This window comes from Parasteatoda tepidariorum, chromosome 2, assembly GCF_982258835.1.
Source record: "Parasteatoda tepidariorum strain Cologne lab strain chromosome 2, Ptep-v5.0, whole genome shotgun sequence".
NCBI lineage: Eukaryota > Metazoa > Arthropoda > Arachnida > Araneae > Theridiidae > Parasteatoda > Parasteatoda tepidariorum.
Genome location: NC_141756.1, coordinates 36,091,586 through 36,110,317, shown reverse-complemented (window position 1 = coordinate 36,110,317; position 18,732 = coordinate 36,091,586). Strand labels below are relative to the sequence as shown.

Genomic DNA, 18,732 nt, shown 5'->3' with positions numbered 1-18,732 from the left:
TTAAAATGTTCCTTTAACGTCATCCCTCTCAACGTGTATTTTATTAGTAAATTCATTTAATTATTCGTTATTTTTCAAAGCTGCTGATTCAATTCATCTTTGATCTGCAAAAAAGTAAAGAATTGACTTACTGCCGAAAAAATATATAAATTGCACATTACCTTAAAAAATGCATAAAAATATTTTTTTTTTAAAAAATAATAAAATCTTTGTTTTAAGAAAAATCAATGCATTATACTATTTAGAAATACAAAAATTAACTAAAAAGAAAAATATAGCTTTCGTTTAATCCTTGTTTAATGCATCACCAATACAATAATATAGATTTTTATGCATGTTACACATGTTATTTCTACAACAATTACCTTAGAAGCAAAAAATAATGTATAGATTTTTATACATGTTACATACGTTATTTCCACAATTATAAAATATATAAAAAGCAAAAAACAGGAAAAAAAACAATAATATAGATTAGAAAATAGGTCAGAATAAAGTTAAGAAAAAAATAGAGTTTTAAAGATATAGGTTAGAAATACGTCAGAAAAAAATTGTTTTTAAGAAAATATCTTATTCTTAATATATTATGTTTCATAGACTCATTTATTTTAAAGCTTGGATCTTTCATCTCTCTTAAATATCTGTTAAAGGAATTTTATTTTTAAATAAATTCATATTAATATTCCGTCTGTGTTGAGATTAGAAAAAAAATTTTATTTTAACAAATATTTTATATATATATATCATAAATTTATGAGTTTTGCTTTATATTGCATATTGTACTATATAAGTAACTTTGCTGATTCCTATGTGTATCATATCTTACTGTGATTATAAGTTTTAGTGTGACTGAAAAACTAAGATCGTAGAGTGGCTACTTTACACCAATGTAAGTAAAAAAGAAAATTCTAGATGCATCGCTACACCAAGAACTATCCTCGTTTAGGTGCAGTGTAAAGCTTAATTAAACACCAAAGTGGTGAAAAGTACTAAGTACTGAAAGCGTTACTAAATAACTAACGTGGTAGTGGCTGCTTTACACCAAGAAGTAAAAGAGAAAATTCTAGATGTATCGCTACACCAAGAACTATCCTCATTTTGGTGCAGTGTAAAGCTTAATTAAACACCAAAGTGGTGAAAAGTACTAAGTACTGAAAGCGTTACTAAATAACTAACGTGGTAGTGGCTGCTTTACACCAAGAAGTAAAAGAGAAAATTCTAGATGTATCGCTACACCAAGAACTAACCTTAGAACTTAATTAAACACCAAAGTGGTTAAAAGTACTTGCTGCCATTTTTGGTGTTCAGATACACGGAAGTTTTTTACAGTATAGATATGTTTCAGTGGTTGCCACACAAGCTTCTAATGTAAACAAAAAATTAACTACTGAAAACAAGTTGTGAGTCCTCCATCTGTAGTTAAAATGACTCCATTAATGAAAGATGCATAATCACTCAGTAGAAACAATATAGGAAAGGCAATTTCATCGGCATCTAAAAAGAATTTAATTAAAATAAGAACTGGAACTAGATATTAATTAAATGTTGATAAATATTTAAAAGTTCATGTTACTTAAAAACAATAAAAACTTGAAGTCAAGTACTACATTTTTCTTTTTAAATTGTCAATTATCTTATACTGTTCTAAAATATTTCAATTTCACTCTTTGTTACTTACTCTATATGCCTCACACTCATACATGAAATAAAATGTATAAAATTAATGCATAAAAAAATTAACCAAGTAATTTTAATTGCTTAAGCAGATACAAGTTTCGCTGATAGTTGTGCATGAAGTCAAAAATTGGTTGAATGTAATGAGTCTTTTCCAAGTAATTAGACATACCTTTATTCCTTCATTCGGTCATATTTATTCTAAAAATGACCGAATATTTCAAAAATCAATTATAAAATGGAAGTGATAGATATCTGCAGTTTGTTGTGTTCTGTCTAAGTAACTGGTTATTTATTCACTCAAAGCTTCATACTTAGTTGCAAAGTTTGTAGACAGAGGGTGCTTCCATCTGAAGAAAACTATAATACAGGGTCTTCTGCTACATATCCAACTAAAATATTTGCACAGGCCTCAGTAAATTTTGTCCTCAGACTGCACAACATTGTTACTGTTGATGGTGATTGTTTTGAATTTTTTTTATCCCTTTAAGTTGTTGTTTTCGTGTCCATGGATCTTCAGATCACACCAAAGATCTGGGCTGTAGCGGTCGCCAGCTTCAACGCCTCTTGACTGTAGAGAACAGCTCTTAGATTGTCCTCAATTGGTACCCATCCCAATTTCAAAACATATGAGGTGAGTGCGTGGCTCTCGAAAATATGTTTTGGTGCCAACATGACATCCAGGCAGTTTCTGTAGGGAACGTATGTCCTTGTCGGCCGTATTGTCCGGGAGAATTTTCATCCCTCTGAAATGATTGGTTCTAAGTCTTGCTTTCTCTTTAAGTACCTTCCGAAACTTCAGCAGTGTGTTTCTGATAGTATAGCAACAATTTGTGCTGAAAAATGCGATGCTGAGAACGACTGAGCATCTAGCATTTACAAAAAGAAGCTGAAGCACCACTTAAATTAATTTTATATACCAAGAAACAGTTTAAAGTTATTTAAAAAGAGTATTTTCATTGTTCTTCAGAATAAAATAAGAATTTTATTCATTGATATTGCAACAAAATATAAAATACAGGTATTATTTCAGTTTGTAAAAATGAAGCATTGGGGAAAAATATGTATATTTTTACAAGTTATATTGCATAAATGTAAAAAATTTGGCACACCTAGATAAGTATCTGAAAAAAAAATTTTCTGCAATTATTAAAATCCAGTAAAAAAAAATGAAAAAATTTAATTACGGTTATTAAGTATATGATTAATGAAAACGAAAAAGAAGTTTATAAAACCCTTATTGTCAATGCACAAGAAAAAAAGGAGAGAAAAAACTAATTATCTCAGCGTTCGCCTTGGTGTTTTTTGGGAGCTTAAATTAATTCCGGAATTTTAGATTAGAAACATCTAGACTAATAATTCCAGTCTTCTCTATATTACTTTGTGAGACACGAGGTGGCTCAGGGTACAAAGTATTCGTCTCACAAAGAGATGCCCCAGGTCCGAATCCTAGAGGTGGCTTGCTGACACGAATTCTGCTCCTGGCTTTCCCCGACTACATTGCTGATGTAAAATATTATCGATAGACGACTCATGGGTCAGAATCTTCTCACCGTTGGGCTAACCATAGGATGTTTAGTGGGTTTAATCTCCATGTAACACAAATGCGGGTTAATCCCATAAAATATCCTCCACGAAGGCTATTTTCTTTAAAATCTGGATCCAGGAGTTCCTTTGTCTTCAGGGTTGCGTTTACAATTACAAAGATTTGGAGTTGAATATTGATAACCGTAAACTGACGTTTGAGTCTGATGTTCAGCGCCTGATATAATCAAAATAATTTAGTAGGATAACAGTAAATAACGAGAAATTCAAAAACAATTTTATGCAGGGTCTCTACGCTTTGAGAAAAACATAATTGTTTAAATCGCTCAACTGTTCAAAAAATAATAAACTTACTTCCTAGTCTTTTTAAAGGCGTTTTCTCTATCAGGGCCTTTCCCAGCTCGCTGTGAGGATCAAAGAGATGTTCTGACATTTGAGTATGCATCACTACTGGTTTCACAGCATTTACTCGGATCTGAAAAAGAACAAATTTCGAAATATACGCACAACATGAATCAAGCTAATAACGAAATATACCGGTACCTAAATCATAACAATTTCATGTCATAAACTTCCAAAGAATCAGTATAGAATGACAGCTACATTCCGTAGATCCATAGTATATGTCTTCAATACTTAAACAGCCGTTGTGATGAGTTCAGTCAGCATATATAACGGCTAGCGTAAAATTTTGATATCCAAATCAAAGGCTAAGTCTTTTATGTAGTAAATGTTGACTGATGTACGTTAAATCTGCCGAGTCGTTAAGTCCTCCATGTTCCCATAACAAACCAATACCTCTGGGGGTACTGATCCAGGAGTTTCCTTGTCTTGTGGATTGGTTCAGAATTACAAGGCTACGGAGTTGAACATCAGTAGTCGGAAACCCAAATATTGAGTCCGCTATTCAAAGATGGATATAAGATACTATAGAATATGGGCCCGGATAGCCTGGTTGGTAGGGCACTGTGTCCAAGAGTTCGTGGGTTTGATCCCCACCGGCCAAAGACTCCCCTTGTAGTAAATGGTGACTGATGCAAGTTAAATCTGTCGAGTCGCTAAATCCTGCAAGTTCTCATGACAAATCATGCCTCAGGGGGTACTGATACAGGAGTTTCATTGCCTTCGGTATTGGTTTAAAATTACAGGCTACGAAGTTGAACATTAGCAGTCGTAAACCCAAAATAGGGTCAGCTGTTCAACGACGGATATAAAATTAAAAAAAATACAATATAATAGAATAAATAAAGTAGAAAATAATGTATGGGTGCACAATTCGCTAGTTTTGTATTTATTTTGCATTTTTGTAAGCTTCATTTAAATTTGTTTTTTACTACTATATAAGAGTCATATTATACAAAAATTCTCTAACGCATCTAAAATTATTTATAAGGAAAATTACTTGACCCAAAACGTGCAAAATCTGGTGGTAAGCTGAAAGCAGAATTCCCAGTGTTTAGTCCCCAAGCATGCTTGGTATTCATTTTATCGACTTACTGACGGGATGAAAGACTGAGACAATCATGCCCGGTCTGAGAATATAGCCCCGAACCTGTGGCATGAAAGCACGAAACGCTACCATACAGAGACTAATATCTGAATCTCTCAATCAAGCGTACTATTAAACCATTAGAGCAAAAATGTTATAAAATTATAAAAACATAAAATTACAAAACTTGGGCATACGTGATGGGGTCCAAGTTCTAATGCCATGCATCTGGTCAATTGATCCACAGAACATTTACTTGAAGAGTCGATACTCATTCCAATGTTAGAAGTCTGAATCAAAGACATGCTTGATACATTCACAATTGATCCACCTTTCCCCCGTTCCTTCATGTCTTTTACTACTATCTGAAAATAGAGAATACAAATATAAAAAACTAAATATGGCAAAAAAGCATTTTCTAAGTAATAAAAAAGTTAAAGTATGCTTTTATATTAGACGAAGACATATAATTATGAACTATATAGTAACGAAAAACGATTTGTGGTTTTCATTTAAATGGTAAGGGTGCTTTCATTGTCATTTAATTACAAACCATTCAGTAATGAAAAATGATTTGTTGCTTTCTTTTAATAATAAGTGAGCCTTCATTTTCAGATAATTACAAACCATTCAGTAACAAAAAATGATTTGTAGCTTTCTTTTAAACGGTAATTGCGCTTTGATTGTCATATAATTACAAACCATTCAGTAGCATAATAGGAATTGTAGCTTTCTTTTAAATGGTAAGTGTGCTTTCGTTGCCGCAGATAGAACATCTATTTTTAGAAAAAAAATTATTGAGATTGTTTCATGAGTCGATGGCCATTTTTGCTGTAGAAAGTAACTTAAGTCACAGAACAGATTGGCATTTTGAAATATGTATTAAGTAATCATGCGTCAATTTAGGAAACTTCAATTAAGCAGTAGATTAAAAATAAAAGAAAACTTTGAGGAGAAGGTAACTCATGTGATGTACATTTGATACACCAGAAAAGATAAGAGTTAGACTGTACTGAAGCATTAAGATTCCATTTGAAAAACATTTTCATGAATGGAAAACTATACTTGAAGTCATCCTAATTTAATTTTCCATGATTGGAACATATGAGACTAATACGATAACATTTTTACTCGTAAATTCGAGTATTCTCATAGTCTCACAATGTGTTCTTTCTTTAACTTAGTAAGGAAAGAGCATTTTTCAAACATTTTATTTTCCCTCAAAACATTCCAAATCTTTTTTAGGAATTCAAGATTAAGGTGATCGTTAAAAATTTTTTTTAAAAATTGAATCACTGATAATTTATGATGAATATTTTGTGCTACTTGCAAATCTCCTAAATGTAAAGTAAATTAATTTTCCTTAATGTCAAAAAGTTAAAATTGGTTTAAGCTATGGAACAGAAATAATATTTTCACGTGATATTAAATTTAAAAATATATATATAATTCCGCGATATTTCCTCAAATTGATGAAATGTTTCTTTGGAATTTCCCAAAGTAATGGTTCCGGGAAAAATGGAAAGAAAAATATGAAACGTAAGTATCTATTTTTTACAGTATTGGTTATGAATCATTCGATACAAAATAATAATTGATGGAACAGCATATAAATAAGAAAAGGAGTAACATGATTATTGCTTTTTTTAGATAAAAAAGATGAAAAATGCTGTAAGATAGATGGCCGAAAGTACAGATTAACGAATTTTTTATCTTACAAAACAACCATAAATCAATTATAAACATTTTATAAAACCTTTCCTAAACATTAAATAAAAATTTATTAGAAAAATTGTAGAAGAAAATGTAATTTGTAAGATTTAATCGGTATTTTTTATTGTTTATAGAAATTAAAAATTACTAAAGATATTTTCACATTCAGAATTTAAAATAAAATACTTTGTGTATTTTTTATCATACAAATTAGCAACATATTACTGAATGTATAATGTTTCATAACTCACAAAATTTTAATTATAACTAGATAAATAGTTCGGAAAATCATGAGGAATAATGATAATTCAAAACAATAGAAAATATAAGAATATTTACTTGAGAAATGTTTATGATGGCTTTCAAATTGACATTGTAAGTTCTAAAAAAATAAAATTTTATGTTATGCATTAGAACTATTTAAATTCATTACATATTTTAAGAAGACATTAGAACTGATATTAGCATTTATTAAAGCATTATTAGTATTTACTAGGAGGCTCCGCCCCCTGCTCGCTTACGCTCGCCAACCCCCGAGAATAGCCACGCAATCCTATGTGGTTCACGCCGTGAACCATGGCTCGCTGCGCTCGCTCGCTAATGAACACAATGTTCTAGCACAAAGACATAGTATATTATCATCAAAGACAGTATTTTATCATCAAAGACATAGTATTGTACTTATGTAGAAGAATTCTATCAGTGTTCCTATTGGCTTTTAAAAAAGTATATTAGCTATTTAGATTGTACATGGTTAAAAAAGTCAAAACATTAGCTAAATGAGGAGCATAACATATTAGCAAAGTAAATTATCTAATATTGCAGTTACTCACCTAAATTCAACTAAGTGTGTATAATAAATTAGTTAATGCTAGAAATTCTGAAAGTTTTAGAAAGAAAATTTATTATTTAAAAATATAAACTTTAAACCCTAACTTTTCCTTGTGAGATAATAACCCTCAAAAAGTCTTTCATTTTCAAGAACACAAAAATTTGTTTTATCGCCAAATGAAATATTTTTTGGTGATCAGCATTATTGAAATCAATTTCTATATTAATTAACATTTGTGATAAAGTACTTAACATTTTAGAACAAAATAAGGAGGTTTTACATACAATAAATTAAAATGCATGGCTGTTAGCATTACCCGAGAAATACCATGTGGAGGTCGCCATGCTGCATTTCTAATCGAGGAGTTTTGATTTTGGCAGATATTATACTCTTCGACATCTACTGTTACATCTTGAACAGATATTATTGCACTTGATCTCTGCAATCTACGTTTTCCATAACATTCCTCAACACTTTCTTGGGCTCTTCGAACACGTTTTCTTTCATTACGTTTAAAAGCCCTAGCAGCTTCACTAATATTCTGCATTTTAAAGCGTGAAAATTCAATGCATAAATAAACGCGAAATATAAAAAAATTCAATGCATTCAATACAAACACTTAGACGTTTTTTAGACATTTAGGTAGCTCCCAGCAGAAAAATATCAATTCAACAGCGGCCTTTTAGAGCATTCTCACTTCAATTAATTAATTAATTCCTAATTGAGTTTAAATTAAATATTATCATGTTTTTAGGGCATGAATCTGAATTGAACAACCTGATAATGCTCACTCTGGTTATTGTTTCCGTTTTTAAAAGCGCTATATGTTGAGCCCCCTCTTCTAGATTTGCCATGTGACATTTTCAGCAGCAATCATTGGTCGATTTTCTAACGTTGCCATTCGGGGAGTTGTAATGAGGCTTTTTTTTGGTGCCGTGTAAGAGAAATATATATATAGATTAAAAATATTAAATTAGAGGATTCATTTATTAAATTAATATTGTGGAAATAACTAACTAACTAACTCAGTGGCGCGACAGCCCATTAAGAGGGCCAAGGCCGACTGTGCCCATCTCAGTTTTCTTGACCTTGGGCTCTGGGGTGCAGGAGCATATGTTCCGGTCAGGTGGTCAGCCGAACGCGGAACCCCCAGTGTTAGTTCCCAAGCATGCTTGGTACTCATTTTATCGACCCACTGAAGGGATGAAAGGCTGAGTCGGCCTTGCCCGGCCCAAGGATCGAACCAAGGACCTGTGGCACGACAGATATTGTGGAAATATTAATATTTATTTTAAAAAATAAGTGAAAATCGGGCAAATCGTGATTTATAAATAAATTTTAATAAATTCTCTAAAATCATTAAAATTGTATAACTAAAAGTCAACCTCATTAATTAGATATTTTATATTATCCAGTATAATATTATTACTTTGCGCACATCCATTTTCGGGCCAATCTTTGGTAACTAACAACTGTAAGAACATGCCATAAAAAATGCTTCTATTTACTCTTCTATTTTCATATTTTGTAATCCAGCAAAATTGTTACGAAAATATTTTGAATCAGTTTTGTAAGATACTGGAAAGTGTAAGTCCATTTGATTTCGCTACTCGTTTTATAGATTGGATTTTGTATTTTATTCTATATTTTTCCTGTATTTTATTTTTTATTTTCTATTTTTACTTGATTTGTTTTATTTCGCATATTTTTTACTTAATATCTTCTAGTTTAGTTTCAATTTCTTGGGTGCTGCTTACACTATTGTATTGATATTGACATATTTTGTTTTGGCTATATTAATACAATAATAGAAAGCACTCGTTTTGCGGATATAATCGTGTGAGCTGATGACGAAATCATATCTGTGATTATATCTGTAGTGGTGAAATGAGAAAAAAATTTACTAACCTTTTAAAATAATCAAACATCTCTTATAAGCATGGACAGAAAATCAATATAAAACTTTCACTTTTTATTCAGGAACTTAAAATGCAGGGAATGGTTAAGGGCTTATTAATTTGAAATTTTAAAGCATTTCGTGAGTAAGATTTGCTTATTTCCTTGATTTCTTATTTTAAAAACTTTTTTTTCGAGGTCACGAAGAGATGAAAATAATCGTTCATTTAAATCTTGTTGCATTAGATAATTTTTCACTGTTTCCAAACCGTACAAAGCATAAAAAAAAGTAACATTTTTCACTGGAGATTCATTAGCATTGACTTCTGTGTCAAAATCGTTATTCATTGCTTCCTATAAATCTGCGTCATTAAATTCATAAAATTAGTTTAATCGTGAGATTCGGTTAATAGGGCTCGACTTGGTAAATAGGCTTCGATTTAATTTTTTATTATTATGGAAGTAATATGATTAGACATTTTAAAATTAAATAAAAATTTTCTGAAACACTTATATTACATGAAAAACTAAATTGAAGGAAATTTAAATATTTTAAATATAATTCGTACTCATCAATGTCTTCTTCTTTAACGTCACCAAACTTTGTAATTACACCCACGCTTGCGTTATTAACGAGTAAGTCAATATGTCCAATACTTGTAATAGCAGATTTTGTTTCTTCCCAGTCTCCAACATCCAAACAAAGAGTCTTTATCTTGCCATTCTGAAATAAAGTAAGATGAAAGTTAAAAAAAAAATAAACTAAGTATTTGCGAAGCTTAGAGATAGCCAATCATTTTATTTCATATTATAACCGTCGTAAAAAATTAGTAGTAAACCCAACAAATTGGGTTGAACAGTCGACCCAATTTGTTGGGTTTACTACTACTAATATTCAACTCCGTAGCTTTGTAATTTTGAGCCCAATCCAGTAGATGACGGAACTCCTGGATCAAGTATTGGGAGAAATTTGCCTTCGTAGAGAAGTTCTTGATGGTACTAACTCACATTTGTGTTACATGGAGTGGAAAACCATGGAAACCTCCTACGGTTAGCCTGACGCAAAGGGGACTTTAACCCATGATCCGTCTACTACTGAGGATATTTTTGGTCAGCACTGTAGTCGGTTTAAGCAGGTCGCGGAATTCGTATGGACCAGCCATGGCTTGGATTCGAACCCCGTTCACCTCATTGGAAGGCGAACGTACTATCCTTAAGCCACCACATCGCAGGTAGCCAATCATTGCAGAAATTTAGCAATTAGGCATGATTTATACAAAAAAGTTTAATATAAAATAAATAACTTTTCGTTTGCAATTCTAGGGTGAAGGTAAAAAACCAAGAGAAATGCCTTAAACGCTTTTGAATAGCATTGTTATGAATGGACATAAAGCGATAGGCAAGGCATGGAAGGAGACAAAACACTTGGCCACAATATGACAACATACACTGTAACAATATCAGTTTATCTAAACACCAAAAATGGTGAAAACTATACGCCAAAACTTCTCAGAGTAAACTAAAATGGAGAGGCCTTATGCTCCAGTTCCAAGTAAAAGCAAGTGATGAAAACGGAGATTTAATCAAATCCCTATTCCAGACGATCAATTCAAGGAGGATGCTAAAATAAATATTCTGTGGGGTGTTTTCCATAAAGAAATAAGTGATTTGATCAAATCCGTTAACCTTTTTAGTGAAAAGGTGAAATAAAAAAAGTCGAAAGAAGTAAACAAAAGCTGAAGTAAACAAAAGCTGAAATAAACAAGAGATGAAATAAACATACGAATTTTCACTAATATTTTAATTTAAAATTATAGTTTTTTAACAGCATTTTTTTGTTTTCTAAATAAATGATATAAAAATATTATGCAATGTTTTTAACACTAAGGGAACATAAAATTGGTCCTTATTAAGTTTTATGTACCCTCAAACAACAACAACAATGTGGGAACGAATCACTTCTGATGTGACGGATATTCATAGAAACATGCCTTTGAACGTACAGACAGAACTGATCACATTTGTACGTTAGTCATAAGCTCTGTAAAAATTTTAAAATTGTTTTGTTAAAATGCAGGTTTTTTTCTGTGTCTCTAAAAATTATTTCCTTTTATGTTACTTTCGCAGATTCAGTAAATACTTTTTCTTGACATATAAATCAGTAATTCTCAATATAATCAACCTTAAATAATTAATCTTCTTTAAACGGAACCCTGACTTAAAAAATGAAGTTCATTAAGGTAATTGTGAATGCTATATAACATTAAAAAGTTGTTTTTTAAATATTTAATTAGAGGAAGGAAGATTTTTCATCGTTTTATCATTATCTTAAATTAGGCTTTGCGTCCGACAGTTAGATTTGCAATCATTGTGCTATATCTAGTCTAGTCATGAATTTTTTTTCGTGTATACCCATAAACGAGCATTTTGTGTACACGTGAATGCGTTTTTGTTCCTTCAAAAAGTCCTCTACGAAGGCAAATTTCTCCCAATACTCGATCCAGGAGTTCTTTTGTCTTTTGGATTGGGTTCAAAATAACAAGGCTACGAAGTTCAACATTAGTAGTCGTGAACCCATAAAATTGCGTCTGCTGTTCAACGACGGTTATAAAAATAAATAAAATGACCAAAATAAGACGAATTATTGTTTACTTCGAGATTGAAACTTAAAAGAACTGCTATAATTTTAAAAATGGCTTTACTTGATTGAAAACTTCCTCCGCTGCAAAAATATGAAAAAACAGTTGACATGCTTCAAGGGCTTCAAAAATAGGCTCCCATTTTTAAGACTTTCTTGAATTGAATGTATAGAAAAAATTGGTTTTGCAATAAAAAAAAGGATTGAAATAGTTGAAACAAATAGTTTAAAATAGTCGTTAGGAAGACATATTTCTCTTTCAAAGGATTTATTTATTTTATTTTGTTTTAAATATTAATGTAATGTTCAATAAAAGCTTCTTTTCATAATTTGCTTATTATATTGTTAGTAGATATATTATAATTTCTTTTAAAAATTCCATTTCTATTTCACTGGTATTTTACTTCAAATAATTTGATATAGGAAACTGAAAAATTAAGTAAATTATGAATTATAGGATGGATATGAATATAATTGAAATTTTCAAAATTCATCACTAATTTTGAAAAGAATTAAATCACAGAACGCTTTTAACTATTCCACGGAGCAATAGGGTTCCGCAGACTCCAATTGGGAACCACCGATATGAATAATTTATGCCTATTTATTGTGATATAAAAAAATTAAAATTCCACTTACACTTTTCTCCAGTTCATTCAAATCTGACGGGATTCCACTGATTGCTATCACCTCAGCACCGCATTCGGCTAATTTAATTGCTATAGCACTTCCAATGCCTAAATAAATTTAAAAAATCTTTATTATACATCGTTCATAAGATATTATTTTAGTGGTACCAATAGACATAATATAAATTCACAAAGTGTTTTTTCCAATGCCCATCTGTGTTAAACATTCTTTTGTCAATTCAGGAATTTACAGGGTGATTTTGTTGGCCTCTCTTTCTGGGGTACCATATTAGGTGGGCCAACGTTGCTCCCACAGTAAGGACAGATAGTACAGAGAAAGAACATTCATGCCTTGCCCGGGATTCGAACCCAGAACCCATCTGATGCAAGGGCAGTTCCCAATCCCCTACACAGGCCAGTTGGCTAAATTCATAATGTAATTATTTTTATTTTACACAAAGCATTTTATCAAAAAAAAGATTTAATTAGAGATAGAAAAAACTTCTTGTAATCTGAAAACTACTCCCAAGTTTTGAATTACAAAATTAAATTTAAGTAGGGTGAATAAAATGACAGTCAATATACGAAGCAACTAAACGCAAAAAAATATTTTAATTATTCAAAAACCTAAACAAAAATGATAAACATATTGACATTACGTTAACATTAAATTAAACTGGATTAGAAATATTATTTCATCTTTCATCACTCTAAATTTGTGGGAAAAGGGTTAGATCTTAACAACTTCCCTCCTGACAAAAAATATAAATATTACAAAAGTGGCGACATCTTGTAAGCATAATTGCTTTCTGAGTTGAGAAAGTAGTAAAGATCCCATATTTTATATTTCATTGACTGTCTAGCTGAAGCCAATAGTGTTTGAAAAATTATTGTTCATTTTTAATTAAGAAAATATTCTATCGGCAAAGAATTTCGAAAAAAAATCGCTTTACTTTTAGCTTTTAGACTACTTTGTATATTGAGCAATATATTCGTTGCAGTATTAACCCTTTTATGGGGCATTTATTTCTGGTAAAGGTAAATTAAAGTATTTTTTGAATTGAAATTGTTTCAAGAATAGTAATTGATATAAGAAAGAAAAACCCATTTAGTTTATAAACAGGCAATTTTTTTGGTGGTAAATATATTTACCCCAACCATATATTACTTATTGGCTTTTATTTTTCTTTATTTATAAAATAAATCTTATAAATGCTACAAACTTCAAAAAGAATTATGTATTTTGTAACTTTTATATGGTTTTTTAAACTAACAAATGGTTACCAATTTTATTCAAACGCACTTCAAGAAAGCTGAAGTTATTAACAAATGGAAACCTAAATTAAAAGTGGTAAAAAAGTGGTGGGAAGTATACTTCCCACTGCCTTCGAAAAGGTTAAGAAGGTAGTTAACATCACAATATGTATTACTACGTAAATACCCGTTCTTCGCCCAGGGTGAAGAAAAGAATCACTAAATTAGTACTGAACAAAATTGAAAATTCATGCACAAAACTGAAAGACAAACACTGACACAATATCTTTTTATTTATTACTATTTGTTGCTCTTCGCCATGACCGAACGTAAATAGACTAAGCAAAACATATATTTGTAGTTCATCCCATGAAAATAAAGGCTAACTGTATTCAGTATCATCTGACAACTCATATTTAAAATTTACCACAATCAAGCAACTTTCTCCTATACTTGTTTCTTTGAGTGCCGTAAAAAACCTATTTCCTCAGTATCTATCATAAAAATGCACACTCTTGGTGCAGCTTTCGTAAGCACTAAATTTACTCATAAAATACTTTCCACCTAGATAAGAAATATTTGGTACCTATTAAAACTGTACTAATTACATGCCAGTAGTTTTTATTACCAAAATTAAGCATATCTGATGTCAATAATAGTATGGCAACTTTTTATAAATAAGTACCATAAAGAATAAGTAATTTTTCTCCCATTAATTTTGCTTTTTAACACATAGTTTCCTTTTTTTAATTTCAATTAGTACCTAATAATGAAATTAATTAAGCATCATTGACGTCAATAATTGCTTGCCAATTTTTTTACGCTCTCTTGAATTTATTAGTATCATTTCTCTAATCTTGCTCTTTAGCACATAGATAAGTTTTACTTTAATTAGTAACTAACATCAAAATTATTTATCATTGGCTTCAATAATAACTTTGCTCTTTTTTACGTTCCTTTTAAATGAATTAGGATCCTTTCTCCATTAATTTTGCTTTATTTCAATTAGCGTTGATTTTACATGATTTGGTTTTATACCAACATGTTTTAAAAGCGTGACAATAAACAAAATAAACACGTAGTTTCAGATCAGTTTCGAAATACTTATATGGTAATGTAGTCATCGTAGGCTAAAACGTTAACGTTATCATTTTGTTAATATGCCATAACGTATTAAAATGCATTGAACAATTCAAGCATAACGAATTAACTTTCCATTTAGTTCGCTTTAGTCTCCGGTGACTGACAGTGTGAAACATGTTTTAAAACTAAAAGAAATTACACTGTTTTAAATAGTTATTGAAAATTTAGGTTTAAATTTATATAAAATTTACTTAATTTTTATTGATAACAAATTAATGAACTATTTTAATATCAGTTGCAGTGTGCTGCGCATTGCTAGACCACAATACGAGCGCTTTTAAAGGAAGATGCCTTAAAGAATATCAATGGCGTTCAACGTATTAAACAGTAATTCTAAATTCTACTTTATGTTGTTGTTGTTGACGTATGCTTGTTTAGGGAGAGGGGTGCGATTGTTCTTGTTTTCCAGTAGCGCCATCTATGGCCAAGAATTCGACTTCGCCACATCATACGTCGCACCCGTTTTATAGGACGGGAACCATTCATACATCAATTCATTCATCCACAGATCGTAATTTTGACCTGAATCAGAGAATGATCGATCTCCAATCCAGTACCCCCAGAGGTATTGATTTGTCATGGGAACATGGAGGACTTATGTGACTCGACAGATTTAACATGCATCAGTCACTTTACTACACGGGGAGTCTTCGGTCAGCGGGGTTTCGAACCGACGAACTCTCGGGCATGGGCCCAGCACACTATCGACCAGGCCATCCCGGTCCATTCAACTTTATAAGTTAGGGAATAAGTTTTTAGACCTTATTCTATCCGTGCCACTGACAATATTTTATCGCAATTGTAAGAGAAAACAAGATAGGAAAAATAAAATTCTAAACACAATTACCTTTTCCTGCTCCTGTAACTAAAGCCTTTTTTCCTTTAAGACTGATCCAAGGATTGTGATTATTAGTCTCTACCTCTTCAAAATTATTATCAAGTTCTGCTTCATTTTGGATTGCACTCTCTTCACTTTTTTGTTGCTTTTCATTAGAAATATCCTCAATCATTTCAACCTAAATGGACAATTATGCGTTAAATTAAGTAAAAAATATTACTTTACAAAATAAATCATAACATTTATTTCATAAATAACTTTTATTTTAATCAAAACAAAAAGAAGGAAATATTTTTTAGATGATTTAAAAATTCTTGCTAAATCAAATTTGACTTATCGTGTCATTAAAGTAATAATTAAAAATGTATTTTCTTTTTGTTTCCACTATGGAACTCTACCACCAACTTGCTTTTCTAGCTTATGTACAACGCGAACAGGGCGGTGTTTCTTAACTGTTTTATTTTGAGGTTTATGTTTGCGTCATAAGCAAGGTGAACTCTGACGTAAAGAAAGAGATTTAACCGGTTCTATAACGTAATTATCTTTGCTTTGTGAAGAAAAAAAACCCTCTTCAAACGCTTCAAAACCGGTTTTTGCTTACACTCAAAGCAAAAAAGTGACTTTTATGAGGAAAATATTTATGTTTTGCCTAAACGTTTTTAGTTAAACGGTTAACAGTTATCGTAGCTTGTCATAAAGGGGAATTTTGACTAGTTGTTTATTCCTACTTTAGCCAACGATTGTCCAGATTTGAGTGCTAAACTCGTTGTTATATTAAAATTAAAAATTATTCAAATCAAATATTTATAATAAGTTTTTACTTTTTTTCTATTATTACAGATTTACAAACACAGATTGAGTTACATGGAGGTCACTATCTGGGAAAAATTTAAAAAGTGAAGAAAAATACTTTATAAGTTTATCGTTTAAACTCATAAATTTCGTGTCGATTTTAGGAATTTGGTTGGTCAAGTATAACGTAGATAATGATTTTACAAATATATTTGGGCATCAGTTATTGGTGAGAATAATTTATTACTTCAATTTTTACATATATATATATCTATATATATATATATATATATATATATATATATATATATATATATATATATATATATATATATATATATATATATATATATATATATATATATATATATATATATATATATATATATATATATATATATATATATATATATATATATATATATATATATATATATATATATATATATAATAACATAACCAACATAAAGTAAGGTCCCGCAGTGGACTGATCGTTAAGACACGGTTCCCAGCAAGATCACCGAAGTCAAGCATCACTGGCTACCGTCAGTGTGAGGGTGCGGGACCACTTAGATCAGTCTGCGTTGGGACCGAGGGTGCGCGGTATTGGTCCTCGTTAAACTGTTCCACCTTAAAGTGCTCGACTTCACGCGCAGGTCGTCGTGTTACCGAAGCGGGGGTGTCATCCCCTCCGCAGAGGATCAAAATTGTGATGGCATGTCTTCGGATCATCCTCCGGGATGTTTCCCAGACCGTCGCCAATAGCCCATTGTGCAGCTCTAGTGCGACGTAAATTAACAACAACAACATAAAGTAATAATTACTATATAAAAATTAATGCTGCTCTTTCGCATACACAATGAACTTGGATTTTATTAAATATTCTGTTTAGCTCATAAGTTTACTCCACAACATTTAACTTGTCATGCTTGTATTTTCTTAAAAATAATAAATGTAACATAATAGAGATGTCCAGGCGAAAAGCTGAACTTCCAGTAAAGAGGCAAATGAAGTGACCTCTTCTTGGATATCTCCATATTACGGTAAAATCATTTGATAAAATTATATGAATAAAGCATCAAGTAACCGGTTAGATAAATTAAGATTTTAAATTAATAAATATAACCGAACATTTGAAAATAACAAAAAATATTATACATCAAATTAAAATCTATATTTATTTATTTTTTTAAATATCAAGCAATTATATTTTTATGAATAAGGTTTTTTACTGTTGCGTTAAAAAAAAGTTTAACACGTCTGTTTTTATAGATACTAAGCTCGGATAGATAAAGCTGATGAGTGCCAGTTTTAAGTATCTTTTATGGCGTGAAGTGTGGTTCATTTATCTATTAACTTATATGTGTGGATTTCTTTGTAAATAAAAAGAATGATATAAAAACTCATTTCAATTTCAAGAACAGATAGCGCAAGTATGCAAATGACAATAAGAGATTTGTGATGGCATGCCTTCGGATCATCCTCAGGGATGTTTCCCAGACCGTCGCCAATAGCCCATTGTGCAGCTCTAGTGCGACGTAAATGAACTACAAGAACGACAATAAGAGATAGATCCATTATTTTAGCGGAATATCGAACCCACTACATCTAAGCTTCAGATTGGTTAGTGGAACAGCAATACCATACGCTAAAGAAGACGCTTAGGATTTATTGTAAAGTTAAACAATCATGCAGTATTGTGGCTTCCGCTACTTATGACTTTAGGCGTAGTTTAGAGGTAGCGGGTTCAATACCGTTGTACTTTTTTTCTTTTTTTTATGCTATCTGTTCTTGAATTTAACACAGTGTTAAACATACGAGCCGGAAAATGTATCTGAACCAAATTTATTAACTTATTGTTACACGTGCAGGGTTACAGCAGGTTTCGAACCTGCTACCTCCATTTTACATAGCGTTTGGTGGAAAGGCGAGACTGCTCGGCCTGGAAGCTCCTGCAAAACGAATAATTAAAAAGTCAACATTACTATTTAAAGTTTTAATTTATTGCTACACTTGTATATGAACGTATGTGTGCTTACTACAAGATAATGTTTATAAGCCCAAGTAAAATTGAAGAACAGATAGCTTAAAACAGTGAATGGCATTACAAACATGCATTTATTGTATCGTGTAGGTAGCGGGTTCGATATCCATCGTTTGCCTGGATATATCTAGACTTGATAAGGCTTATATGCCGAACTTTGCATTGAGCACGCATGCCTTCATATGTATGTGTTACAATAGATAATAAATACAAACAAAGAGATACTTCCAGGGTTGCGATGGGAA

General features: G+C 31.2%; 1 protein-coding gene across 1 annotated transcript in view; it reads right to left on the bottom strand.

The window, feature by feature from the left end:
• Nucleotides 1–1,250: 1,250 nt before the first annotated feature.
• The window catches only part of LOC107444820 (L-xylulose reductase), a 51,143-nt gene continuing 33,661 nt past the window's right edge, over nucleotides 1,251–18,732 (bottom strand). Inside the window, exons 2-8 of the mRNA XM_087157209.1 lie at nucleotides 15,661–15,829; nucleotides 12,427–12,524; nucleotides 9,719–9,873; nucleotides 6,761–6,803; nucleotides 4,906–5,073; nucleotides 3,574–3,694; nucleotides 1,251–1,494 (exon numbers count right to left, since the gene is read on the bottom strand). Coding sequence (XP_087013335.1) covers nucleotides 1,385–1,494; nucleotides 3,574–3,694; nucleotides 4,906–5,073; nucleotides 6,761–6,803; nucleotides 9,719–9,873; nucleotides 12,427–12,524; nucleotides 15,661–15,829 — 864 coding nt within the window. The 3' untranslated portion in view covers nucleotides 1,251–1,384. The remainder of the gene's footprint in view (nucleotides 1,495–3,573; nucleotides 3,695–4,905; nucleotides 5,074–6,760; nucleotides 6,804–9,718; nucleotides 9,874–12,426; nucleotides 12,525–15,660; nucleotides 15,830–18,732) is intronic.